We start from the raw sequence: 27,270 nt of genomic DNA on the forward strand, positions 1-27,270 counted from the left end.
GCGGGTATTCTTGGCTCTCAATGGTTTTCTCTTCCGGGAAGTCTTTCCCAAACTCACATCCATGTTCATTTCCCTTTCATACATTTTAGACCTTTTCTCTGAGGCAACTCTCAAGAGTTTCCGCCTTTCATTTAAGTATGTACTTATTGATGATCGTCTGCCCCTTATACTGGATTGTAGCTCCACCTGGCTAGAGTGCAGAGGCGCTGACCGAACCCCTGTATTCCCAGGCTAAACTCAGCACTGTAAAGCCAGTCTAGCCAAGTGCCTGGCATGCAAGAGACAGTCAGCGAACAAGTGGATGACAGAAGGGAAGCAGCCAGCGGCACCAGCGCCTCCCTGGCGCAGAGAGGAGCCGCCCAGGCCCTCAGTCCCCGCCCTTCCCTCCCAGGCGCTTGGATCAGGACTCGAACCCAGGCCCAGCACTGTCCCTGGCCCTGCCCTGTCAACTTGAGCCCCTCCTCGGGGAAGCGCCTCTCCTGGTGACGCCACTGAGAGGCGGGACTTCCGGCCGCCGAAGTTTAACAGTTCAGGCGGGAGCCGGAAGCCCAGCGCCGGAGCGGGCCGCGCTGAGGCCCCCGGTGTACGGCAGCTGAGAGGTGAGGTTCCGGAGGTTCCGGGGTAGGGCCCGCCGCCCGCCGAGTACTTGCCCACTCCTGGTTCCCCACCCGCCCTCCGATCACCTCAGGGGGTGGGTCGGAGGTCCCTGGGCTCCCCGCGACCCGGCGGGTCGGGCAGGGGCGCGGCGGCCGGGTTGGCGCGGAAGTGCCCGGGAGCCGCGGGCCGGGGTCGCGCACCTCCGCCTGCGGCGGCCTCCGGTCGGGCCTGAGAGGTGGCCCTGGTCGACTGGGGCAGGTCGGAGGCGGCTCCGGGGGCTGCACCGACTCCGGAAAGTTTTCCGCTTGCCAGCAGTCCCGTTACCTTTTTGTAAACCTCCCAAATTCGACTCGTTTAGCAGGCGCTCGAATGCATTTAACAAGGTAACTCCAGTTGAGCAAGACTCCTGCGAGTAAAATGCATTTTGGGTGAAAGAAAGTTGGAGAGCTTTTGTTTAAGCTAAGTGTAGTGAGTTGTTTCTTGTAGCCGCGAGGCTGATGGTGTTACGGCCGTGTGTCCTGACAGCTCGCTTTTGATGGGAGCCTCTTTCTGAGGCTAATATGCCGCGCCCTTAAGTGTGCTCAGTTCTCAGAACACTGGTTGATGGGCCTTTCCCCGCTCTCCTTTGAGAGGAGCAAACAGACATTGAGTGACTCGGCCAAACTGTCACCTAACTCTGGGGCAGGTCATCTGAGCCAGGACTAAAGTGATCTTTCCGCTACATCACACCGCTCAACAGGTGTGGTCTAAGATTACAGTAAAGACATCTTTCAGTGTTTTTTTCCTGGGTTTTCAGATGCTTTTCCAGCGTCTCGTTGTTGAGAAGGAATCCAAAGGGCCTAAGTTATAACATGTTAAGGCACCAAATCCAAACACTGTGTCTACATTTCAACAGATGACTAAGAAGGGCTCTTAGTAGAACTGTGTTTATCTGCTGAATGAAGCAGAGTGAATCACGTAAGTGACTTTTCTAGTTAACGAAATTTCAGCCTCATTATAAACACATTTTCTGCCTCTTGAGTCTTGAAAGACCCCTATATTTTATTATGTCTCTAAGTTGTCCTCTGAAATATACTTACAAATGTGATATTTTGTTGACGACTTGGGAACCTGTGACATCACTTATGCTCTGCCACCCTCTTGACACTGTCCACACCAGAAAGATGTGAAGGTATATTTTTAGACCCTTCCCTTCCCTTCCCCTTTCTCCCAAGCTGTTTTTGACCATTTTTTTTCTTACCCATCATGCATTACTATGTGTTTTGTCTTCTAGACTGCCTTGGTTTGTGAAATCACTTTGTAAGAATTATGCATTCGAACTGTGTACTGTGAATAGATAATACAAGCGAAGGCATTGTGGATCAGGTGTTGGTATAGGAACTTAGTGACATCTTCTCAGGTTGTATTTGCTAATTTTAGAGCTATTTGGAAGACCTGCAGTGGTGGGATTCTAACCTGCAGGAGTGCTACAGTTTATCATATCTTTTTTTTTTTTTCAAGATAGGAAAGGTATCTATCCAACAGTTATTTGTTGAATACCAACTGTGTGCCAGGAATGTTTGAACACCAGTAATTAACAAGATAAGACACAAATTCCTGTCCTTGAGATCTTTGTTTTCCTCAAGTCAAGGGCCACAGATGTTATGAGAATAAGAATTGCAGATAGCAGGAAGGGCCATGAAAAAATGGAACAGGAGAATGGGGTACAGAACAATGGGTTTAGCCTCAGAAAGGGAAGGCCTTTCTGAGGAAGAATCATGAGCTGAGACTGGGATGATGTGAAGGAGATGACCATGGGAAATTGGGAAGGGCCTTAAAAAAACTGAACAGGAGAATGGGGTACAGAACAATGGGTTTAGCCATGGTGGTCAGGGAAGGCCTTTCTGAGGAAGAATCATGAGCTGAGACTGGGATGATGTGAAGGAGATGACCATGGGAAATTGGGAAAGGCCATTTCTGGCAGACGAGGTAACAGAAACACTTGGAGGTGAGAAAGAAGGCCAGTGTGTTTGGTGGCCCCAGGGAAGAAAGGAAAGTTACATCAGGCCAGTTTATGAAACACTCTGCACTAAGGAGGCTGCATTTCATTGTAATTGCTGTGGAGAGCCATTGGGAAGGTCAGCTAAGACTATGATCCAGTTTACATTTTAGGAAGATCCATCCAGTAACTCATCTTTGTGGTGAGCGCAGTCTCTGGGACACAACTGAATGTGTGGAGCCACTTGTTTTGAATAAGATGCCTCATTTTAACTCTTTTTTTTTTGTTTGTTTGTTTTAAACCTATTCTTAATTGTTTTTAAAGCATGTTGTTTTAAACAATTTGTAGGTGCAGTCATGCAGGAAAACCTCAGATTTGCTTCATCGGGAGACGATGTTAAAATATGGGATGCTTCATCTATGACACTGGTGGATAAATTCAACCCACACACCTCACCACATGTTATCAGCTCAGTGTGTTGGAGCAGCAATAGTATCCTTTTTAAAAAAAATAGCCACTATGTTAAACATCCAGTAGCAGTGAAACTTTTGTGTGTGATCCATAATGAGAAATATGTTTGGCATAGCTGTGAAAGATAAAATGAAACAGGAATTTAATAAACAATATGCCATATGATAGGGGCTTTCCAGGTGGCTCAGTATTAAAGAATCCACCTGCCAAGCAGGAAATGTGGGTTCAATGCCTGGATCAGGAAGATCCATTGGAAAAGGAAATGGCACCCCACTCCAGTATTCTTGCTTAGGAAATCCCATGGACAGAGGATCCAGGCAGGCTATAGTCCATGGGGCTGCAAAAATTCAGACAACTTAGTGACTAAACAATGACATATCATATGATTGAAAACTGATATTCTCCACTGATTTCATTAAAAAAATTTATTTGCAACCCACTACATTTAAAAGCACTGCTATTAAAAATATGTTAGCTACTAGATGCAGACCATAGAGTTTTATATCAACAGTTGGTTATTGAATTAAATGGAATAAGGTAGGTAACGGTGGAAATAATCCTGAAAGTTCTGGAATGATGTTTTGCACCTACATTTGCATATTTGTGGATCTAGTTGGGAAATTTAAGACAGAACTTGAAGACAAAAGCAAAAATTGAGGGAGGAGATAAAAATTGTAGAACAGTTCCATGTTACTAATGTATTTCCTGTATTTCTCTTCCATTGTATCTGTGTTGAAAATAGTCTTGTTTCCCAAAAAGACAGATAAATTATCTTGATTGAATTTTCCTAAGGTTTTTATATTTCTGATTCCCACCCTTCCTGTCTTAGTAAATTTCTGTGTGCTAGGTCACTTCAATTTTGTCCAACTCTTTGCGACCCTACAGACTGTAGCCCACCAGGCTGCTCTGTCCATGGGATTCTTCAGGCAAGAATACTGGTGTAGGTTGCTATGCCCTCCTCCAGGGAATCTTCCCAACCGTGGGATTGAACCCACATCTCTTAGGTCTCCGGCATTGGCAGGCAGTTTCTTTACCACTAGCGCCACTTGGGAAGCCCGAATTTATTTATTTGGCTTCTTTGAGTCTTAGTTGAGTCATGTGTGATCTTTTACTGCGGTGTGCAGGCTCTCTGCAGGCTCTTGGTTTGTGGCGCTCCCCAGTGGCATGCAGAATCTTAGTTTCCTGACCAGGAATCAAACCCATGCCCCTTCCGTTGCAAGGCAGACCCTTAACCACTGGACTACCAGGGAAGTTCCTGGTGGATAAAATGAACTCATAAATAGGGATTTCTCAATATCGCACTACTAACATTTTGGGCCAGATACTGTTTTGTCTTGGAGGCTTCCCTGTGTGTTGTAGGATGGTTAGAAGCCTTCCTGACCTCTACCAATGAGATACCAGTACCCCAGTGGTGACAGCTGCGAAGCATCTTCAGAATTGCCACATATCAATTCTTTGAGGGGCCAGAATCATCCTCAGTTGAGAACCATTGCTGGAAACAAAGTACTGTTACTACCTTTTGTATGAAAATGTTCTATATTCTTGGTATGGTAGAGATAGTCATTCTTTTATGGAACTCATACACTGTTTCTTAAACAACAGATTAAGCTTGAACACGTATCTGATCTTATCAGTATCAAAGTAGTAATATTCTGCTTCCTGATGAAAGTAAAAATATCAAAGCTTTAAAATATGAATGATTCATGAACAAAAACATTAGACAGTTTTCATGCCCAGTCTAATTATTCTTGTAAATATATAACAAAAATGACAAGTTTTCTATTTGAATTAAACTTTCCTCTTCATCATTCCTTGATTTTGTATTAAAGTAGCAAAGTAAGTTACTTTGGCTCCCTGTTAATCAAACTCATGTGAGGGGACCGCGTTTTTGAAGCCCTCTGCAGGTCTATAGTGGGGGGAAGTGTTTAAAGAGAGTGACAAATATGTGATGTTGCTTCTATATTAGATTTTTATTATGTTTAGAGCTTAACTTTCCCTGTTACTTACTACATAAAAGTACCAATTCTTAGTGATTTTTTTTTTATTCCAAGGAGTTTTATTAGGAGTTGGCATTTACTGATAAACCACTTAAAGGTCTAGCAACAAAACTGATGTGACTATGACTATGTGATGGTGTCCTTTGGGTTTTGGAAACTGGTTTTATTTCTGTAGTTTTCTTGTATAAGTACATGTGCAGTGGAAACCTTTGTATAGTTTTATTCCTATTGAGGCTTTGATGCCTTCCATAGAGGTTAGTTACTGAAGACCAAGGGATTCCCAGACTCAGATTTGGGGACCACTTAGCGTGGATTCCAAGGACAGAGTTAATGGTGAGGTGCCATGAAATCAGTTTTCTTTTTTTTAAAATCAGTTTATTATTTTTTTGGTCCTCCTGGTAACAAAGACTTCTAAAACTATATGGGAAATGAATGGAGTAACTTGAGTATACTTTTGTAGTATCTTCTTTTAGTCCTTTCTTTAATATATTCTATAGAGAAGAGTAACAGTAAGCATAGGAAGGAGCCAAGGAAAGGGAAAATGATTTATTTTTCTCAATGCTATAAAATCTAGATAGGTGGTAGTGATTTTGTTTGAATCATATATCATGATAAAATTACAGTCCATGATCTGTTCACAAAATAGCTGAATGTTCTACAAATCACTTAAAGTAATACAGTTTGGACTTTGCTTGTTAAAAGTGTATATTTAAACTTCTGATATTTTGTTTTAACTCTCAAAATCAGGTTCTTGTTCTTGGTTGTATTATTGTGTTTAGTCACGTAAGTTTTAAAATACTTACGTTATTTTGTGTTTATTGATGATTTCACTTATTCATGTGAAAAAAGGTAAATTTAATTTTAAATTATTAAATCAAATTTTAAATAATTCTTACTTTAATAATTTAAATTGTATTTTAAATAATTTAAATTTAATTGAGCTGAAATAAAGTTAAAACGCATAGTAGCTGTGTAATCACACTTAATTTGCTACATACACTATAATATTCTTAATACATTTAAAATTGAAATGCTCTATCACAAACATTCCAGTCCATTCCATTCCAGGAAATATCAGGCTTTATTTTTTAGTGGAAAAATAGGAGACTAATATGGACATTTGCTTCCTACCAAGCACTGCATTACTAAATAATTATCTTAAACCACATTTATAGAAGAAAAGGCTGATTGGTATTTGCTTGATGTTGCTTTTGTCATGCTCTCATTCTTGAAGGATAAAATCAGACCTTCTGGCCTACTCTTTGAAAATGGAGTAGTATTTCACACGGGTTAAATAGCTTTCAAGTGATAGCAAAGTCAAAAAGGATAGTTCTTCCCTGCAGTAGTAAAGAGAATTAGTCTTAGTAATTAGTCATCTGAGCCAGTTTTGAAAGCTAATGTGTCAACTGTATTCATTGTTTGTCTTCTTAGTTTAGTTTGCTTGCTTTTATCATCACATTTCTTTATAATGATAGTCGAGTGCTAGAGCTGCTCTTGGATTGTTTGATGCTCCATAACTCTTGATTTAGATAACTTTCTAGTGACAGCATCTTCCAGTGGTGACAAAATAGTTGTTTCAAGTTGCAAATGTAAACCTGTCCCACTTTTAGAGCTTGGTGAAGGGGTAAGTGATTTTTTTTTTTTAAACTTTTAAAAATCTTAGTCTTGCTTGTGTGGTAATTGCTTATTTATTATGGTGCTAACAACTAAATATGAAGGAGTTTAAAAGCATTATTCTTAACTTGAGCTTAAAATAATACAGTTAACACTTGAAGATGAGATAAGTGTGCTTACTGATACATCTTTAGGTAAAGTAATATTGGATCCTAGGGGAGCAATCAAGGACTTAGATTTTGTCAGCTAGGTAGCATCTCCATTTTCCCTCTGTTGGAGGTTTCCTGGTTTTGCTGTGACTTTTTAGGACTGTTCCACCAAGGTTCCTAGGTTAATCTGACCAAAAGAGTCCTAATGATGTAGCCCTTCCCTTACTAACAATGGGCTCAGCACCATCAGCTAAAGACCCTTATCTGATGGTGACCTTCTGCTTTAGCTTTGGTCCAATGGGTACTGCCTGAGCCTCTCCAAGCCCTCCTGTAACAGAACGGGCTTTGTCAAAATGAGCTTTGGTCCCAGAGCATTTAAATGAATTTCTCACTATATATTCTCACCCTTTTGTTTCATAAGTTAATCTCTCTGATTTAGGATAATACTGGCTTTTTCATTTCCCATCACACACTTCTTGAAATTTGTTTCCATTTTAAATAAGATCTGAATAAAAAGGAATATATAGTTGGTGGTTCTTTTTTTAAATTTCAGAGTTTTATAGTGGACTCTAAACCATAATGAATTGTCATGATTTTATACACTGGAGTAGATAAGGTGGCCTAATCAGTCGTCGTTCTACTCCACTTGCTTTGGAGTGGAACACAGCGGGACCACACAGTATAAATTCATCTAACATATTAATAAAAATGACTTAGAATTTCTAGCAGTCCTTTTATTTCTAGCAGTCCTTTCCTAAAGGTGTCTGGTAGGATTGACCTCAGCATCAGTTCCAGCCCACAGGTGATGGAGACTGGGACAGATAGAATGTGTGTTAAGGGTAGGAATGGCACTTGCCTTTCAGCCTCAGTAAGTGGAGTGGAGGCATGTGGGATCTAGTTCCCGGACCAGGAGTTGAAACTGCATCCCCAGAGTACCACTGGGCGGTAAGGTAAACTGTACTCTTCAAGAACAGGCAGAACATCTTAGTCATTTTTGGATCTTCAGATGATGTCCAAGTTGATCAGCGAACATTTGTTGAAATAAATATCAACATCAAAACAGTTTTGATTTGGGACTGCCCTGGTAGTCCAGTGGTTAAGACTCCTCCTTCCAGGGCAAGGGATGCAGGTTCGATCCCTGGTCCAGGAACTAGGTCTCACATGCCTCAACAAAAGACCCTGCATGCTGCAACTAAGACCTGACACAGCCAAAACAAATAAAAAGCCAAAAAACAAAAACAATTTTCATCTCCACTTCTGCCACTGTTTAAGGTGGAACTTTATTTAAAGTCCATATTAATTTTCTTTGATTTTGTATTTTACCTCTCTAAAGTAGACAGATTGGTCTTGACAGTATGATAATGGATATGGTAACCTAGAAATTTGACCTGATGTTATCTTCAGATTTTAAAGTTCCACCCATTGCTTTTGTCTTAGGGTACAGGATTCCTGTAATAACCAATTTCCATTAATTATTTAAAGTTCATTACCTACATTAATAATATATTAACGTAAAAAATCCTCTCTCATTAGGGTAAGCAGCTAAAAATATAGGTTTTGTTCTGAGCCCTTATGAATAATTTCAGTTGTTTTTGATGATTGGAATTTTAATATATTGATCTTTGATGGATGCTATTCTTATCTATTTTATTTAAAGGTAAACTCCTGATCTGCAGTAATAACCAGATTCTAAATTTTATTAGTCTATTTAGACTGAAGTCAATTCCTCAAATGATGTCTGCAAGAGAATTATAGTGACCATACTGAAATATTGATGTACTGTGCCCCAATATTTTTTTGTGTTAATAATTTTGACTCGGTTAGAATTTCAAAGCTGGAAGAAACCTTGGGGGAGAGATAGGGGGTCACCTGCACCCTTTTAAGAATCTGGTGCTCTCTTGAGCAGAGGATGTTTTTGAAATGCATGGACTATCAATAACAGTAGATCTGGTCCTCATCTTTCATTTCTCATAGGTAGAAATGTAGGCTCAGAAAGATGAGATTACTTGCCTAGAGCTACGGTAATTTGCCTTCAGTCACAAAATGTACCCTTTGGAATTAATTTCTATTCCCCCCCCCTTATGGTGTTCAGCTGGAGTAGGAATAATTAATGTAACTATATAGTGTATCTGAAAGTTAATAGGAAAAAAACAACCATGCAACATTGTAGCATAGTTACTGATGATACCACCAGATAGATGACATGCATACATACTCATTGTGAGAAAACTTGGTTACCACCGTATTTTTAGCCATTTGTTCTAAAAATATTTATTGAACATGGATATGGTCTTTGCTGTAAGGAAACTGACATTCTGGTGAGAGACAGAATAAACGAGTAAACAGTACCCAGTGATAGTGGTAAGTTGTTAATGCAGAGAGCTGAAATACGTTACTGAGTTAGCAGGTTACATTAGGTGGGAAAGGGGTCTTTTGAAGTTGTGGTATTTAAGTTGATATCTATTGATCAGGTGAAGTCATTCAAGCCAAGGTTCAGGGGAATTAACTTTCCAGGCAAGAATAGCTGTGTAGAAGTCTAGAGGCAAATATAGTGTTATTACATTTAAGGAATGGAAGATGGTCCTTGTGCCTAGAGAATCAGTGGGTGGGGAGGAAACTGGTGACAGACCAGTTAAGAAAGGGCTAGATGAATAGGGCAATGAAAGCCAGGTTGATGATGAGTTTGGAATTTAGGTGTGATTGGAAGCCACTGAGGATTTTAAAATAAGACACACATGATCTGATTTACATTTCATAAAGGTCACTCTGTATAGAACATGGTATGTAGGGAAGCAAGAGTGGAAGGCAGACAACCAGTTAGGAGGCTGCTGTTGTTCTTTGACAAGTTTTGGATCAGGGTGCTTGCAGTGATGGTAGATAGAGGGGGGGACCCTGTAGGGTATATTTTATGGTTGGAGTTTAGAGAACTTGCTGATAGACTGAGTGGAGGGAGAACAAGGAATCAAGGTTCCTTCTGAACTTCTGTCTTGAGTATCTGGATGAATGGGACCTTACAGTGTGGGGGAAGAGTGTAGACTTAGTTTCTGATGACAAGATGTTTGAGACTTGGTCCATTTTGGGGAGAGGCACTGTGACTTGGGACTAGTATCTTGTCCTCTTTATAAAACTTCTCCCCTTCTGTAAATTGAAGGATTTAAACTAGGCATTCTTCAAAGTCTCCTCTACCTGTAGAATTTTCTGAGCTGTGGGTTGATTTTAATTTGAGATATTCTGTGGAGTATAAGAGCAGGTGTTGTTAAAGGGACAATATGCAGGGCAAGTAAGCCCTAAAGGGACTCCGAGACTTGGTGGTTTCCTAAGCTTCCTCTGTCACCACCTTTATGTGGAAAGAACATGAATCTGGTTGATTTCCTTAAAGCCATTTTGAACACTTTGCAGACTATTGAATCCTTGTGGGAGATGGTGAGAGCTGAATCTTTAGTACAAGAATGGACATGTTTATAGCATTTCCCTCAGATGTTTTTCATGTGCTTACGAAGTGTTGGATGAGAATCGAAAGTCAGCTCTGGTCTCTATTAACTTAACATGACTTTTTTTTTTAAATAGCAAAAGCAGACATGTGTCAGTTTAAATTCAACGTCTATGTATTTGGTAAGCGGAGGCCTGAATAATACTGTTAATATTTGGGATTTAAAATCAAAAAGAGTTCATCGATCTCTTAAGGTAAGCAACTTAAAAAAAAAAATCTTTACAGAAATGTGTTTGTTAGTAATTACCAAAATTTAATTTTGAGCTTTTATGATAAAAATAAGCAGCTTCATAGTGAAGTGAGATTTGTTAGGGAATATAAAGATGTGTAGCCAAAAGCTTACTTTTTTGAGTTTATTTTTCCTTCCATGTATGTTACTATGTTATTGTGTTGCTGGGGTTAAAACTTTGTCCTTATTTTTTCACTTTGTTCTGCTTTTGAGTGGACCACTTCCTTCATTTTTTAAAAAATATGGTTTATTGTCATTAAATATGTTTTTAAGGCTCTTGTGAAAAAATGAGAGGGATTTTGGGATGATAGTATTCAATCTGGTAATTGGTTTGGAGATATGGCTTCTTAGTTCTCTGCTGCTATTTGTGTTATTTTTGTGTGTATTTTCATCTTGGTAATAAAATGTTTCTAGAATAATTTACTATTTATAATTAGTGTTTCTTTAAATAGCTTTTGCAGTTTCAGAAAATGAAAAAAATCACTGTGAAAGCCTCTGGTTGTGATTGCTTTTTTGGACTTCTATCGCTTTGGCATTTGGAAGTTCATCTTTAAAATTGTTTTCAATTTTTGTCTTTCAAAAAAGTTTTAATATGTGAAATTTTAAACATATTTTATATATACACACACATACCTACACAGAGAAAGAATTTCCTAAAATGTAAAGCCATCTCCTGGCATGCTTTAGAGACCATTTGAGAAAGTTGTAAAATAAGTGGAATATTATAGCTACAATTATTGTTATTACATTAATTATTAGATACAAAGATTGGTTTGTTTCTGTTATTAAGATCTGACATCAAATTGTTAAAAACTATGCTGACCACTGTGCTCTTAGGCTGCTGCCTTTAATTTAATCTTGGAAAACATAATCCTTGTGAACTCAGTTTGTTCTAAACTAAACAGTTTTATTTCCTCAAAATGGATTCCCCTATGGATCAGGGAGACAGTGCTAGTATAATGGGAGGAAAATAAGCTTGAATCCAAGCTTTGCCACTGGCAGTTCTGTAAGCTTGCAGTTTGTTAACCTTAGTTAACTCATCTGTAAAATAGGAAAAATGACTTTGCCTCCCATGCTTGTTCTAAAGATTAATAATAATTAAAACTCCAGCCTAAGTTGGTACTCAACAGATGGAAGCAGCGTCTATCAAGTCTCAAACATGCTTTCTCAATTTGGCTTTGGGGCTTTTTTTTTTTTTTTTTTTTTGCTCTCTTCCATTTTGCAGTGTAAGGTTTCATTCTCCTTCCCCTAACTTACCTCTTAATCACTTTCTTTAAGGTTGAACTCAGGCTTCCTGTCTTCTGGAAAGCTTCCTTTGTCAACTCAGTTCATAGAGACGCCTCTTGTGCTTTCCTCTGACTCTCTGCCTCTGCCAGTCATTTAGAATTCATTCTGCCATTTGCATGTTTACTTAAATGCCCTGTCTTCCCAATTGAACAGTAATATTCTCAAGGGCAGGGGCTCTCATAATAGTCAACTTGCAATAAATGTTACTTGTCAGTGGAAGTGAATTCTTTATGTAGGCATAATGCCATTTGGAAAATTACCTTTCCTTTTTGTCTGTTTCATAGTGCCTGATCATTGTTATGGTTATGAAAAATAAATCTTTGTTCCCTGAAAAGACTTGGTGCTGATCAGACAGTTTACTATTCATTTGTGTACTTTTTTTTTTAAAGGTTATTTTGAGGAAAATGTTAAGCAAATATTAGATAGACAAATATATAATGTTTACAAAAAAACATGAAAAATATGCTGTTTGAAGGTTCTGTGGCATTCTCTTTACTGTCATTTCTTTCATTCAGGATCATAAAGATGAAGTAACTTGTGTAACATATAATTGGAATGACTGCTACGTTGCTTCTGGATCTCTCAGTGGTGAAATTATTTTGCACAGTGTAACCACTAATTTATCTAGTACTCCTTTTGGTCACGGTAATAACCAGGTACAGTATGGGTTTATTCAAAATAAAGTTGATAAGAGATTTTTAATTATCTTACATAAGGCAGTGAATTTAAGTTTTTAAAATTAAGTATTTAAAATTTGCACTTAGCATGCTTGAAAAACTTATAGGTATCTATTTTTTAATGGTAGTATTTTAAAACTAGTATATATTAGATGATGGAGCTTATATGAGTTTAGTTATGCTTTGAACGGTCACATGCTCCTAGAACGTAACTACAGATAAAAAACACAAATAATTATTAATAGATTAAGCCTAAAACATGGATATTAATCTATGACATTACAATTACAGAAGTATCGCATAACTTAAACTATGTCAGCTACAAGACTGATACTTATGTTCATAAATACTCTGATGGACGTGAAGTATTTGTTTTTAGGCACAGGGCAAATAGCGTTTTCTTTTTTGTTTGTTTCAAGTATGTGATAGTTACAGTACCAAGGCATATTTATGTATTTCAGGTTAATACAGGAGTATTTAAGGAAATACTTTATATTTTATAAAGGAAATACTTTATAATTGCTTTTATAAAGCAAAATTAGTCAGTTACTGAATTTTTCTTTATAAAATATTAGTCTATAAAATTCTTAAAAGAATAAATTTAGTTTCTCAAGAAATCTAGTTCTTGACTAACGTTCCATGAAATTATCCACAGGAATTTCCCATAAGGTGCAAGTTCTTTTATTCTTACTTTTTATTGTAATCACTTTGGCCGTAAGTATTTTTAGGTAAAATATGGGAGCGCTTCCGTTTTGAAAAGCCTTAAAATCATTCTTTGAACAGTTTATGTTTAGTGTTCAAGGAAAATTTAACGAGTATTAAAAATATACAGAAAAAAGTCTTTTCTCAGATTTCAGGTATATTGAGATAAGAGAGATATAAATGATGAGGTTTATGAGAAAGTGAGAGATTGTTGAGAAACAATCTTATGGTCATTCAGAACAGAGAAAAAACGATCTGATTGGGAATAACAGAGAGAAAATTGAAGAAAGGGACAGTTTCAGCTGGGTCTCAGGCTCTGTCTAAGGGTTTGGTTTTGCTTTGCTACTGTGTAATTTGATTCTGCCTTGTGCTGGGTTTAGCTCTTTGCGTGTCCACAGAGTAGTTGGAACTGTGTCTTGTTTCCTTGTCCTCAGCTGTTGTCTAACTTTGTGCCTTACGTGGGAAAGATCGCCAATAAATATGTAAGTGGATGAGCACAGTTAAAGATTTTAATGCATTAATAAAGAACTTTGGGAGAGGAGTATTTTATTTGGAGGAAATCATACCGACAAAGAGGAGGGAAAGTGTATGGGTCTTGTATAGGGCTAATGTGCGAAAAAAGAAAAGTAGGTAGGAGCTGATGTTGACATGGGGCTTTGAATGCCAGACCAAAGGCTTGGCTTTTATTTTGGAAGACAGGGAACTAGTCAGAATATTTTGATTAGTTGAATGTCAGAACCACAGAATCCTTGAACTGAAAAAAGCCTTTAGAGGTAATCTCATTTTCTGCATTTTATGGATGAGGATAAGTGATTTACCACAGAGAATGATTAATATGGCCATAAAGATAGAAAGTAATCTTTTGTTTTTGTAATTTTTTGGTTATTTTTATTATAACTGAGACATAAAACCTAAGCCCATAGATATTGAAACTACTGGAAAAAAAAAATCCAGTGTTCAAATAGATGATTTGCTTTTTAAAGAAACAGAGTAGTCTTCTCCTTCCTCTTCTTTCATCTCCTTCCTCTTTTCCTTCCTCTTTTCTTTCTTCTTTTCCTTCCCCTCCACCTTCCCTCCTTCCTCTTCTCCCTCCCCCAACTTTCCTTCTCCTCTTCTTTCTCCTCTTTCTCTTTTTCTCTTCTTCTTTGGAAGAAGCATGATATATTAGAAGCATGATAAGTTTAGATGTATAAATTCTGGGTTGACTTTTCAGTAACAGAAATATTAGGTTAGATACTGCCATGTATTTAAGTTTTTACTGTGTTTTACTAGAGAGTTTTGGTTATTGCTCTTTCCTTTATTCTCTGTAAAATATTAAAGTTTTAAAAATTGAGATATGTACAAGATACATACAATAAAGTACATATATCTTAAATGTACAACTTGATGAATTTTTATACATGCATACACCTGTGTAACTACATCTTACCAAAATCACGATACAGAACATTTCTGGCATACCATAGGTCTCCCTCTTAACCCTTTCCAGTCACTACCTCATATTTCTTAAAACAATTGTATGTGTCTGGTGTCCTGGTCTTCATTATGTTTGTTGCATGGAATAGTAGTTTATACTGCTTTAACTCCTGTGACGTGTTCCATTATAAGGATATACCACCATTTATCCACTCTACTATTGACGGATGTATGAGCTGTTTCTCATTTGTATCTATTGTGAGAAAGCTACTATGAATATTCTCATATGAGTCTTTTTGTGGATATGTTTTCTTTCCTCTTGAGTAAATATTCAGGGGTGAAATTGCTGAGTCTTAGGGTGGGCATTAAGTTTTACTTCATTAAAAATTGTCAAAAGTTTTTAAAGTGCTTGTGCCATTGTATATGTCTATAAGCAATGTATGTGAGATCAGCTGTTCCACGTTTTTGCTCATATCAAGTATTGTCTTGCTTATTCACTTCAGCCACTTTAATGGTTGTGTAATTGTATCGCATGGTGGTTTTAATTTGCATTTCTCTGTTGAATGAGTTGGGCACATTTTTGTATACTTTCTTTTGTGAAGTGACTATTCAAGTCTGTTCCTTTTTGTTTGGGGTTGTGTTTTTCTGATTGATTTATAGTTTCTTCTGTTTTCCAGATGGAGTCATCCTTTGGATATACATGTTGCATATGTCTTCTCTTTTAGCCTATGGCTTTCCTTTTCACTCTCTTAATGCCTTTAAAGAATGAACAGAAGTTCTTACACTTATGTCTATTGTGCTCATTTCAAAGTAGTTTTTGTATGTGGTGTGAGATGGAATTCATCTTTCCATACAGGTGTATGCTTATGCTAGCATTATTTATTGCAAAGACCATTTGACTGCCACTGGGGTACGTGTAGGTGATGAGAGGGTTTGGCGAACATTCCAGGTAGAGGTTATTTTGTGTTGCAAGTGTATACAATACTAGTGTATTGTAGGGAATGTTTAATGCATTCCCTCCAGATTAACCAGTTGTAACTTGACCTCAGTAATCATAATTTGTGTTTTAGAGCAATGTAGAGTAAGGAGAGCATTAAGAAGGTGAGGAAATCAAACTGGAGCATGTTGGTTTTTTTCTCTTTTCCTGAAACAAATGTTTATATATTTTTCATGTAGTATATTATTTCATTTTTCTCTACACCGTTAAAGCAGAGTGCATGGGCTCTCTGTAAATACCAGTTGGTCTCTATGTATGTAAGTATGCAGTCTGTTTTCTTAGTGAAGAAAGTCGATGTTATGATTGTGCATATTTACATTTCCACTTTGCAGGCAGCATAATTGAAATCTATGGAGTTTTAAAAATTGATTCCTCAAAATTCATTTAAGTTTTCAAGTATATTAAATACTCATTTTAGACATTCAAACAATGTTCATGAAAATTTCAACTCTAAAAATTGACATAATCCAATTCCAGTATACTGTCATCCAGCCAAATTCCTATGCTGATCAGTTTTACTATAGGGTTTGGGTTATTGAGAAAAATAGTAGGTAGGGCACATCTAATGATTAAATTTAAAATTTCTAATTTTGTTTCTATGAGCAATCAAGAATTTGAAATCTTTAAAAATCATCAAATTGCTTTCTTAGCAAGAGTGACAAAACCATGGAGTCTCACTGAATCTTTATACTGAATTTCATATTAGAAATGAGATTGCCTGAATATATTTAGAATCTTACTTTGAAGTGGCTGAGCTGAATTGAAGCTATTAGTTTTCTGTGGATTGCAGTGTCTATCTGCAGGGGCAAAAAGCCTTACTGCTGTAGAGCTGCCAGGGCTGACACACTCCTTAGATTATAATTGCAAGTCTCTATTTGGCAAGTTCAGCAGTTTAGGCTCACCAATAGGTTAACCTGTGTTGCCTTTCTCAGACTGCAGTCTTTTTGAAAGCAGTTAAAATGTGGATATTTTGTTGATTCCTTAGATTTAAAAGTGATCTTTAAATGTAATATCTGAGATTTTAAATATAACATTTTCAGTGTATGTTAAATAAGTCCATTTTCTTCAGTGAAGTTTTTGACATTTTAGGTATAGATTCTGTAAATATTGATAAGCATTTAGAGTATAGAGATCTGGTAAATAATTATTACTTATATTTTTAAAATAATTATTTTATCAAAAATGAGTTTAATTCCAATTTGGTTGACTTGGTTGACTGGTTTTGTTTATATCTGAACTTTGGCACTCAAGAAGTCTGACTTACTACAAAGCTTTGTATCTAGAGTAGTGGTTTCCTTTATGTTATATGGGGACATTGGTATGTAGTTGTGTATTATCGTATAAAATGTCCTTGATTATCTCAATATATTTCCTTAGTATTCGTCCACATTTTTAGCCTTTATATTATGTATTCAAGCAGTTTTGTGATTGACATGTTGATGTAAAACAAACTTCCATATCTTTATATATTGCTTCTTAAAGTATCATTTTGTCCTTTGGTTTTTCTCTTCTAAATTTTCTTTAATAGGAAGTAATTTGAAGAATGTTTTCTTGCAGTTTATCTGTATAGCTCTGTCTTCCTTCCATAAATTTATAATTGTTCCATTGGTTCAATCTTCTGCTTTTTCTTATTAGTGTTCTATCCTAGGTATTCGCATATTGCTAGTGTTCACAATTATAATTTTTAGTGTCTATATAATATTCCATTGCTCAAATGCCACAGTTTATTTAGATAATCCTATTCTTTAGGTATTTTCCAAATTTTTATAATCACAGTGAATAACATATGTTAATACTATTTCTGTACGTATATGTTTTCTGCTTTTGACTTTTTCTTTGAAATTGAAAATTCTCTTTCAGTGTAACTCTGTAGCAGGCTCACATTTTCTTTCCTTGAGGAGTTAAAAGTGTGTTATTCTTATCATTTTTGGTCTCAAATGTCTGATCATAATTTAAGTGTTTTTTTCCTTATAAGTTACTTGTTCCTTTTCCTACATGTGCAGAGGATTTTTTTCCCTTTAAAATCCAGTAATTCTACTAGATTGCGTCCTGGTGTTGGTTATTCTCTATTGCTACTTCTAGGTACATGGTATGGTCAGTTAATATGTAATTTCAAATTTTTTTTCTTTCAGGGGAGTTTTCTTAAATTACAGTTTTTAGTATTTGATATTTTCTTTATCTTTGTTGAATCTTCTTCAGTGATTTGCTACTTTCATATCATTTTTAACTTTTTTCCTTATTTTTGATTTTTAAAAATTCTTTCCTTTTGACCTATCTTTAAGGTATTTTTTGTTATATTTATTCATTCTGTATTCCTTGTACATTTAATGAAGGCTATGTAATGTACCCTTCTATTCTTTTTTTTTTAGCCTTCATCTTTAGGATTAATTCTTTTTCAAGTTCTGACATCTCATTTTTGAGTTTTCTGATTCTGACTTACATTGTTTTTTTTAATGTCTTGTATCATTTTACTGTCTTTTTGGGCATCTGTTGAGAATGCCTTCTTTCTTGTTCTCTTTGTTCTCATAATAACTTTGTCTGGGGTTCATCTGTGAAGTCAGTTTCCCTCAACTCCACAACAGAGATGGAGTTTAGAGGGTAACTCTTCTGAGATTGCTTGCTTTTGTTCTGCTCCCGGACTTGTATGTGAGTTTTCACTTTGCTTCGACTATCTTGACTCCAACCTGGTCAGGTTTGTTTCCACTGCTGGTAGTGTCTCCTCAGTATGGAGCCCTGACCTGGGAAGGAGATGCCTTGGCTGGACGGTTTTGGGGGTGTTCTAGCCCTTCAGACCTTTCTGCAAACTTCTTGGACAGAACTACTAATGGTGATTCTGTGGATATTCCTGGTTTAGCTGATATTGTCAGATTGGCCACCACACTTTCCCATGGATACATTTTGGCTATGTGGGGCTTTTCCTGTTCTCAAATCTTTCTCAGTCCCTGTAATTTCCCTCTGCTTCCTCCTGCACAGATATGAATACTATGAAGGACTATGGCTGTTAAATGTTTGATCTGCTAGGGTATTTTGGGGCTCATGGGGATACCTGAAGTGGTCTAGTTTTACTGTAAATGTTGTTCATGGGGTTTTAGTTTTGCTATCTGGTTTGCTATCTGTAACACATACACATTCACACATTATACTTACGGTCTGTGCTGGGATTCCCAAGACCAAGTTTGATGATTCACTGGGAGGACTCACAGGACTCAGTGTAGAGAGGTAGTGTTCATGGCTATGATTTATTACAGTGGAAGGATGCAAAGCACATGAGCAAAGGGGGAAAGGTGCATAGCGTGAAGTCCCAAGGAAACCAGGCATGAGCTTCCAAGAGTCTTCTCTCAGTGGAGTAGATGTATTTAATTTTTCCAGGATCAAATTGTGAATGGAATATGGTTTACCAGGGAAGCTTGTTAGAGATTGATTGGCCAGGGACTTCGTTGGAGGCTGGTTATCTTGACATCCTTTGCCTAGCATGTACTGAAATTCCAAATTCTAATAAGGATGGCAGGTGTTCATCCATGGTTCAGTCATAAACCATATTTTTTGCACAAGCAGTTTGGGCACAGTGAGCCACTCTTTATCAGTCAGTGAGCCACTGTCTTCAGTTAGGGTGGTGGGAACCCCCCAAAAATCCAAGTTTGAAGACTCCAGCCAAGGGCCAATCTTGAAAGCAGGACTTTATAAGGATAAGCAGTCTTAGGCCTGCATATGCACATATACACACACAAATAGAGGGACTTAGGGAGATTGAAAAACTCTGCCACGGTTGTAACCTCTATCTTCTCAGTCCTCCAGTTACAAGGACTTTAGGCAAGACAGAATTACGTTCACATTTCCAGCTTTGAAGAAGTTATTGCTGCAGTGGTATGAAGGGTAGCTAGCAAGACAGTGAAAATGGAAATAGGCAGGAGGAGCCTGGTGGGCTGCAGTCCATGGGGTCGCTGAGGGTCGGACATGACTGAGCGACTTCACTTTCACTTTTCATTTTCATGCATTGGAGAAGGAAATGGCAACCCACTCCAGTGTTCTTGCCTGGAGAATCCCAGGGATGGGGGAGCCTGGTGGGCTGCTGTCTATGGGGTCACACAGAGTTGGACACGACTGAAGTGACTTAGCAGCAGTAGCAGCAGGTAACAGATGATTGGTGCTTGAAAGAAGACAAGTGAGTGAAGAAGAGGGAGGAATGGAGTTGAAGGGATACTGTATATATTAATATTTATGAGAATGTGTTATGTGTATAAAAGGCTTCCCTGGTGGCTCAGCGGGAAAGAATCCTTCTGCTAATGCAGGAGACATGGGTTCGATCCTTGATCCAGGAAGATCCCCTGGAGAAGGAAATGGCAACCCACTCCAGTATTCTTGTCTGGGAAATTCCATGGACAGAGAAGCCTGGTGGGCTACAGTCCATGTGGTTGCAACGAGACACAACTTAGCGATTAAACAACAGCATAGTAATTATCTTACCTTAGGTGACAGGTTGCAAATACTTGGTTTCCTTAGACAGAATTTGTTTTATGTTATTCTTACATATTTTTTGTTGTTGTTGAGGGCTAATACTTACTATTTTGAAGATCTTAGAAGTAGAATATGAGTTTTTAATATGTAAAAGCTAGTGGAATCTAAATTTCAAATTTTAAGTCTTTTTGAAGTGTGTTAGATTAGATAGAACAAACAAAAAGCCTTCAGGTTTGACTTTTGTTCTGTGGCAGTTTTATCTGGGACCTGTATGTGTAGCTGATAACTGCCAACTATGATTCATTCAATGATTCATTGCTTTCCTTGAGACTATAAATAAAAGTGTCTTGTGGCTAGTTTCCCAATCTTGTGGATTCTGCTTAATATTGATTTATATACTTTTATTTTGCTTAAATGTAAAAAATCAGGTGATTATGAAATATTTAATTCTCAACACAATAAATTATAGTATCAGCCAAGTTAGAAAGTAACATTTTAGTAGATAAAATTCATCCACTTTCAGTCTCAGAAGACCTGCTTACTCAAACTGGATCTTTGTTTATTCTTGTCCAGCAGAAACTGAAAAAAGTCTCCACTGCCTCCAGAGATGAGTGTTTTAGAGAAAGGCTAGCGTTGCCCTCAGGCCAACGCTTTTGAAAGAATGGTAGGCCATCCCCAGTCTAGAGTGTTGCCAATACCCCCTTTATATTTAGTTAATTTTTATTGTGCTTCCACTGTAGAACTGCCAGCACATCAGATTCAAAGAAATATATTCAAATATCAAAAATATATATTGAAAACAAATACAGACTATTATTACTTATTCTCTACCAGAGTTCCCTTATGCTTAATCATGATCTGACTGTGACTGGGTCTTTTATTTAGGTGGAATGTTCTAATCCTATGAATTAATATAGTTTACCTCAATATATTGTATTTTTCTTCTGTAAAAGAGGTGATTGAGGTAACTCTATTCTGACATAATAAAATCATGAGTACTGTTCAATTACTAGAATTAGGACCTTATAGTCGCACCGAGTCAGACATGACTGAAGCGACTTAGCATCAGCAGCAGCAGGGCCCACTAAATGATTTTATGGTTGTCCTGATTATGAAACCTGTTATGCCATAAACCAGAGAAGTTCTGAATCCCTTGTGAATAATATGGTTGGTATTTGGCCATTATTTATACCTTATATAAGATGCTCTTACATATGCTTACAATTACATAAAATTTATTTTTATTTTCCTAGTCTATTCGGCACTTGAAGTACTCCTTATTTAAGAAATCACTCCTGGGCAGTGTTTCAGATAATGGAATAGTAACTCTCTGGGATGTGAATAGTCAGAGTCCATACCATAACTTTGACAGTACACATAAAGCTCCAGCTTCAGGCATCTGTTTTTCTCCTGTCAATGAACTGCTATTTGTAACTGTGGGCTTGGATAAAAGAATCATTCTCTATGACACTTCAAGTAAGAAGTAAGTATAACATGCTCATTTCTTAATTTAGTAACAAATAATTATTTCACAGGTAGCCGTATTTGTGATTTGCATAGACCTCTGATGAATGTTGAAAGATCTAGAGATTGTATATTTGTTGTCTAGCAAGGTAAAATTTTCTCTTCTTCGCATGGGCAGAAAAAACTTGATGAGTCTTTAGAGTACTTCCTGGTGATGAATGTTGAGGGGTAGCATGTTGATGATTTCACATCTTTATTTTAACATGCATGCCATGTTATTCTCTTCAGAATACAACTAAATTTGTATATTTTTAAAGCAACATGATTAATTTGCTTTGAAATTACTTCAGTGTCTAGAGCAGGGTTTCTAAGCCTTTGCATTTTGGGCTGGATGAATCTTGGTTGTGGGGAGCTATCTTGAGCATTGTGGGATATTCAGCACCTTCCCTGGCCCCTAGTTACTATTAGGTTGGTGCAAAAGTAATTGTGGTTTTACACTTGAAATTTGCCATTTGATATTGAAATACATTCTTAAATAAATGTGGTTATGTTATTGTTGTTCAGTCCTTCAGTTGTGTCCAACTCTTTGCGACCCCATGGACTGCGACAGGCCAGCCTTCACAATCTCCCAGAGTTTGCTCAAACTCATGTCCATTGAGTCTGTGATGCCATCCAACCATCTCATCCTCTGTCGTCCCCTTCTCCTGCCCTCAATCTTTCCCAGCATCAGGGTCTTTTTGAATAAGTCAGCTCTTTGCATCAGGTGGCCAAAGTTTGGGAGCTTATGTTATAGATCATTTTAATGCACATTTACCACTTTGTTTTTTTTTTTTGCTAAAGCCGTTGACTGTGTGGATCACAATAAAGTGTGGAAAATTCTAAAAGAGATGGGAATACCAGACCACCTAATCTACCTCTTGAGAAATCTATATGCAGGTCAGGAAGCAACAGTTAGAACTGGACATGGAACAACAGACTGGTTCCAAATAAAAGGAGTATGTCAAGGCTGTATATTGTTACCCTGGTTATGTAACTTATATGCAGAGTACATCATGAGAAATGCTGGGCTGGAGGAAGCACAAGCTGGAATCAAGATTGCTGGGAGAAATATCAATAACCTCAGATATGTAGGTGATACCACCCTTATGGCAGAAAGTGAAGAGGAACAAAACAGCCTCTTGATGAAAGTGAAAGAAGAGAGTGAAAAAGTTGGCTTAAAGCTCAACATTCAGAAACCTAAGATCATGGCATCCGGTCCCATCACTTCATGGCAGATAGATGGGGAAACAGTGGCTGACTTTATTTTTCTGGGCTCCAAAATCACTGCAGATGGTGATTACAGCCATGAAATTAAAAGACACTTACTCCTTGGAAGGAAAGTTATGACCAACCTAGACAGCATATTAAAAAGCAGCTGCTAATTCACTTCAGTCGTGTCCGACTCTGTGCAACCCATAGACGGCAGCCCGCCAGGCTCCTCCATCCCTGGGATTCTCCAGGCAAGAACACTGAAGTGGGTTGCCGTTTCCTTCTCCAGTGCATGCAAGTGAAAAGTGAAAGTGAAGTCGCTCAGTCGTGTCTAACCCTTAGTGACCCCATGGACTGCAGCCCACCAGGCTCCTCCATCCATGGGATTTTCCAGGCAAGAGTACTGGAGTGGGATGCCATTGCCTTCTCTGATTAAAAAGCATAGACATTACTTTACCAACCATGGTCCATCTAGTCAAGGCTATGGTTTTTCCAGTGGTCATGTATGGATGTGCGAGTTGGACTATAAAGAAAGCTGAGCACCGAAGAATTGATGCTTTTGAACCGTGGTGTTGGAGAAGACTCTTGAGAGTCCCTTGGACTGCAAGGAGATCCAACTAGTCCATCCTAAAGGAGATCAGTCCTGGGTGTTCATTGGAAGGACTGATGTTGAAGCTGAAACTCCAATACTTAGGCCAGCTGCTGTGAAAAGCTGACTTATTTGAAAAGACCCTGATGCTGGGAAAGATTGAGGGCAGGAGGAGAAGGGGACGACAGAGGATGAGATGGTTGGATGGCATCACCAACTCGACGGACATGCGTTTGGGTGAACTCCGGCAGTTGGTGATGGACAGCGAGGCCTGGCATGCTGCAGTTCATGGGGTTGCAAAGAGTCATACGTGACTGAGCAACTGAACTGAACTGATTACTTGCTGTTTTTTAAAAAATATTATTTATTTTTATTTATTTATTTGACTTTGCCGGGTCTTAGTTGTAGCATGTGAGATCTAGTTCCCTGACCAGGGATCAAAACCCTGCCCCCTGAATTGGGAGCATGGTGTCTTAGCCACTAGACCACCAGGGAAGTCCTTGCTGTCTATTTTATATTTATTTTAGACTATGGAAGTGATGTTGGGCTTCCTTGGTGGCTCAGGTGGTAAAGAATCTGCCTACAGTGCAGGAGACCTGGGTTTGATCCCTGGATTGAGAAGGTCTCCTGAAGAAGGGAATGGCTATTCACTTCAGTATTCTTGCCTGGAGAATTCCATGGACAGAGGAGCCTGGTGGGCTACAGTCCGTGGGGTTACAAAGAGTTGGACTTGACTGAGTGACTAACACTTTTACACTTTACATGGAAATGATGTTAGACAAAAAGCAAATTTGAGTGATTTTCTTATTCGAGTTTAAAATGGGTCAGAAAGCATCAGAGATGACTCACAACATCAGCAATGCATCTGGCTCAGAAACTGCTAACAAATATACGGTGCAGTGGTGGTTCAAGAAGTTTTGCAAGGAGACGAGAGCCTTGAAGACTGAGGAGTGTAGTGGCCAGCCATCAGAAGTTGACAACGACCAACTGAGAGCATCATTGAAGCTGATCCTCTTACAACTACCTGAGAAGTTGCCAAAGAATTCAGTGATGACTATTGTATGATTCCTCGACATTTGAAGCAAATTGAAAAGGTGAAAAAGCTTGGTAAGTGGGTGCCTCATGAGCTGACCGAAAATTAAAAAAATCATTTTGAAGTCTCATCTTCTTTTACTCTGTGCAACAGCAACAAACCATTTCTTGTTTGGATAGTGATGTGCAGTGAAAAGTGGGTTTTATACAACAACCAGTGACGACCAGCTCAGTGATTGGACCAACAGGAAGCTCCAAAGCATTTCCCAAAGCCAAACTTGCACCATAAAAGGTCGTGGTCACTATTTGGTGGTCCAGATCCACTACAGCTTTCTGTATCTTAGTGAAACCATTACATCTGAGAAGTATGCTCAGTAAGTCAATGAGATGCACCAAAAACTGCAATGCCTGCAGCCAGCATTAGTCAACAGAATGGGCCCAGTTCTCCATGGCAACACCCCACCACACGTTACACAACCAATGCTTCACAAGTTGGACGAATAGGGCTACAAAGTTTTGCCTCATCTGCCATATTCGCCTGACCTCTTGCCTACTGACTACCACTTCTTCAATCATCTTGACAACTTTTTGCAGGGAAAACGCTTCCACAACCAGCAGGATGCAAAAATTGCTTTCCAAGAGTTAGCTGAATCCTGCCTGAAGCATGGATTTTTAGGCCCCAGGGATAAAGTTACTTGTTGGCAAAAATGTGTTGATTTTAATGGTTCCTATTTTAATTTTAAAAAAAGATATGTTTGAGCCTAGTTATAATGATTTAAAAATCACGGTCTGAAACCACAGTTATGTTGGTACCCATCTAATAGATGTTAATAATCCTCCTCAAATTAGCAAAGGTAGCAAAATTACCCCCAGTTGAGAACCCCTAATATAGCGCTAAAGGGTATGTGATTCTCTAAGTAGCTAGGGCTGTTATGCCTTCTTGTCCTTCTTACAGTTATAAGTGTGCTTGGTTAGCTTAAAAAAACAAACAAAAAAGCTTCAGGAGTGCTGGAGGTATATTCAAGACACCTACCAGTATCTGAAGATCCTGTGAAGAGAACTAGAAATGATGTAATAATGCTACTAGGGAAGGACCTACTGCAAGCCCACTTTTAAAATTTACTGTTACTTATTTCACTCTTCTTGTTAGTTTTTTCCCTTATTCTTTGTTATTCTTTTATTTTGAGCTGATTTACTGAGAACCCTAGTAGTAAGCCATTCCTCTCATATACCAGACAGCCTAGCCAGGAGCCCAGCTTAGCTTCCAGCAGAGTTAAGCCTCATGAGTTCAAGCTTTTGGGTTAAGAGATGCAGAACTAAGAGCAAAGTAGCAGCTGCTTCCTTGTCAAAGGTCACCGTCCTCTTGAGGCCTAAGCAGGTCCCTAAATGGAAAGGAGATGCTTAGAGTCTCCTTACCCCTGGGGTTGTGTGTGTGTGTGTGTTATTCGCTCAGTCATGTCCGACTCTGTGTGACCCCAAGGACTATAGCCCACCAGGCTCCTCTGTCCATGGAATTCTCCAGGCTAGAATACTGGAGTGGGTTGCCATTCCCTTCTCTAGAACTCTGAGGCTATAGAGCCCTTACTTGTGGAGTCATATTTACTGCCAAAATAATAATTACTCAAGAAATAAGTCCTGTTTCTAGAAAGTATAGAATGTATCTGTTAGAAGTGAATAGAGAAATAGGATGGAGTGCTTAGCAGTTCCTTATATTAGAAATATCTCTAGATCTAATTCTAAACTTCTGCTTTAAGCAGGTATTTGAGATGGATATTCTAAGTAAATAACTTTGTTGAATTCCAAGTAACTTTGGTTTTTGTTTACAGTTATTTATGTTGTATAGGCTTATATGCACACATCCACATATCTATATATACTTTGCTGTCCTTTCCAAAGGCTCGTGAAAACTTTAGTGGCTGATGCTCCCCTGACTGCGGTGGATTTCATGCCTGATGGAGCCACTTTGGCTATTGGATCCTCCCGTGGGAAAATATATCAATATGATTTAAGGATGCTGAAATCACCAATTAAAACCATCAGTGCACATAAGACATCTGTGCAGTGTATAGCATTTCAGTACTCCACTGTTCTTTCTAAGGTAAGATATTTTCAGCATTTTTTGATTGTACTAAATCTAGATCAGAGTATAGAAGTCATACTTTTGCTTCAGAATCATTCATATCAAAACATTTTTAATAATTTTAGTATAAATCCTTTTGATACTTAGTTTTAAAACTTTAATTTTTTTTTGTACTTTTCACAATTCTCTCTCTTTAAAACTATAAAAGGCTTTTATGGTTCAGAGGGACACTCACATCCATCAGCGAGCTTAAGATTTCTACGGGAAAAAAATATTTTTTAAATGAATAGGGAATTTATAAAATATTAATGTGTAGTATGGAGCATTAGAAACCTGAGCTTTTTACATATTCCATTACATTTCAGTCAGGTTTGAGTAAGGGCTGTTCAAATAAGCCCACAGCTGTGAACAAACGCACAGTTAATGTGAGCGCTGGTGGAGGAGGAGCCCAGAATCCGGGAGTGCTCAGAGAAGCAGCCACCGCATCCGTTGCCGCAGCTCTGCCCCAGCCCACGGCAGCCGCTGTAGGGAAGGGAGCAGTTGCTCCTCAAGACAAAGCAGGTAACTGGTGCTTATAGAGAGTATTTGGAGTTCCCATCCTGTCTCCTCCCCAAATGAATGTTGTTATCACTTTTCTCAAGAAACTAGAATTTCAGTTCACTTGAGGACTTGGGTAAAATTATTAGATAGTGAAAACTGAAAAAGTGATAAGTTCCACTTTAGCTCTAACTTTTTAAAAAAATTAATGAAAGATTCTTCACTTATTCTGTTTAGCTGAACTTCTGTTTTAAGAAATAT

General features: G+C 38.2%; 1 protein-coding gene across 1 annotated transcript in view; it reads left to right on the forward strand.

Moving 5' to 3' along the window:
• Positions 1–525: 525 nt before the first annotated feature.
• NEDD1 (NEDD1 gamma-tubulin ring complex targeting factor) overlaps positions 526–27,270 on the forward strand; it is a 44,558-nt gene continuing 17,813 nt past the window's right edge. Inside the window, exons 1-8 of the mRNA XM_052640667.1 lie at positions 526–599; positions 2,924–3,067; positions 6,573–6,667; positions 10,374–10,490; positions 12,328–12,468; positions 21,313–21,542; positions 26,289–26,490; positions 26,838–27,033. Coding sequence (XP_052496627.1) covers positions 2,932–3,067; positions 6,573–6,667; positions 10,374–10,490; positions 12,328–12,468; positions 21,313–21,542; positions 26,289–26,490; positions 26,838–27,033 — 1,117 coding nt within the window. The 5' untranslated portion in view covers positions 526–599; positions 2,924–2,931. The remainder of the gene's footprint in view (positions 600–2,923; positions 3,068–6,572; positions 6,668–10,373; positions 10,491–12,327; positions 12,469–21,312; positions 21,543–26,288; positions 26,491–26,837; positions 27,034–27,270) is intronic.

This window comes from Budorcas taxicolor, chromosome 5 (genome assembly GCF_023091745.1).
Source record: "Budorcas taxicolor isolate Tak-1 chromosome 5, Takin1.1, whole genome shotgun sequence".
NCBI lineage: Eukaryota > Metazoa > Chordata > Mammalia > Artiodactyla > Bovidae > Budorcas > Budorcas taxicolor.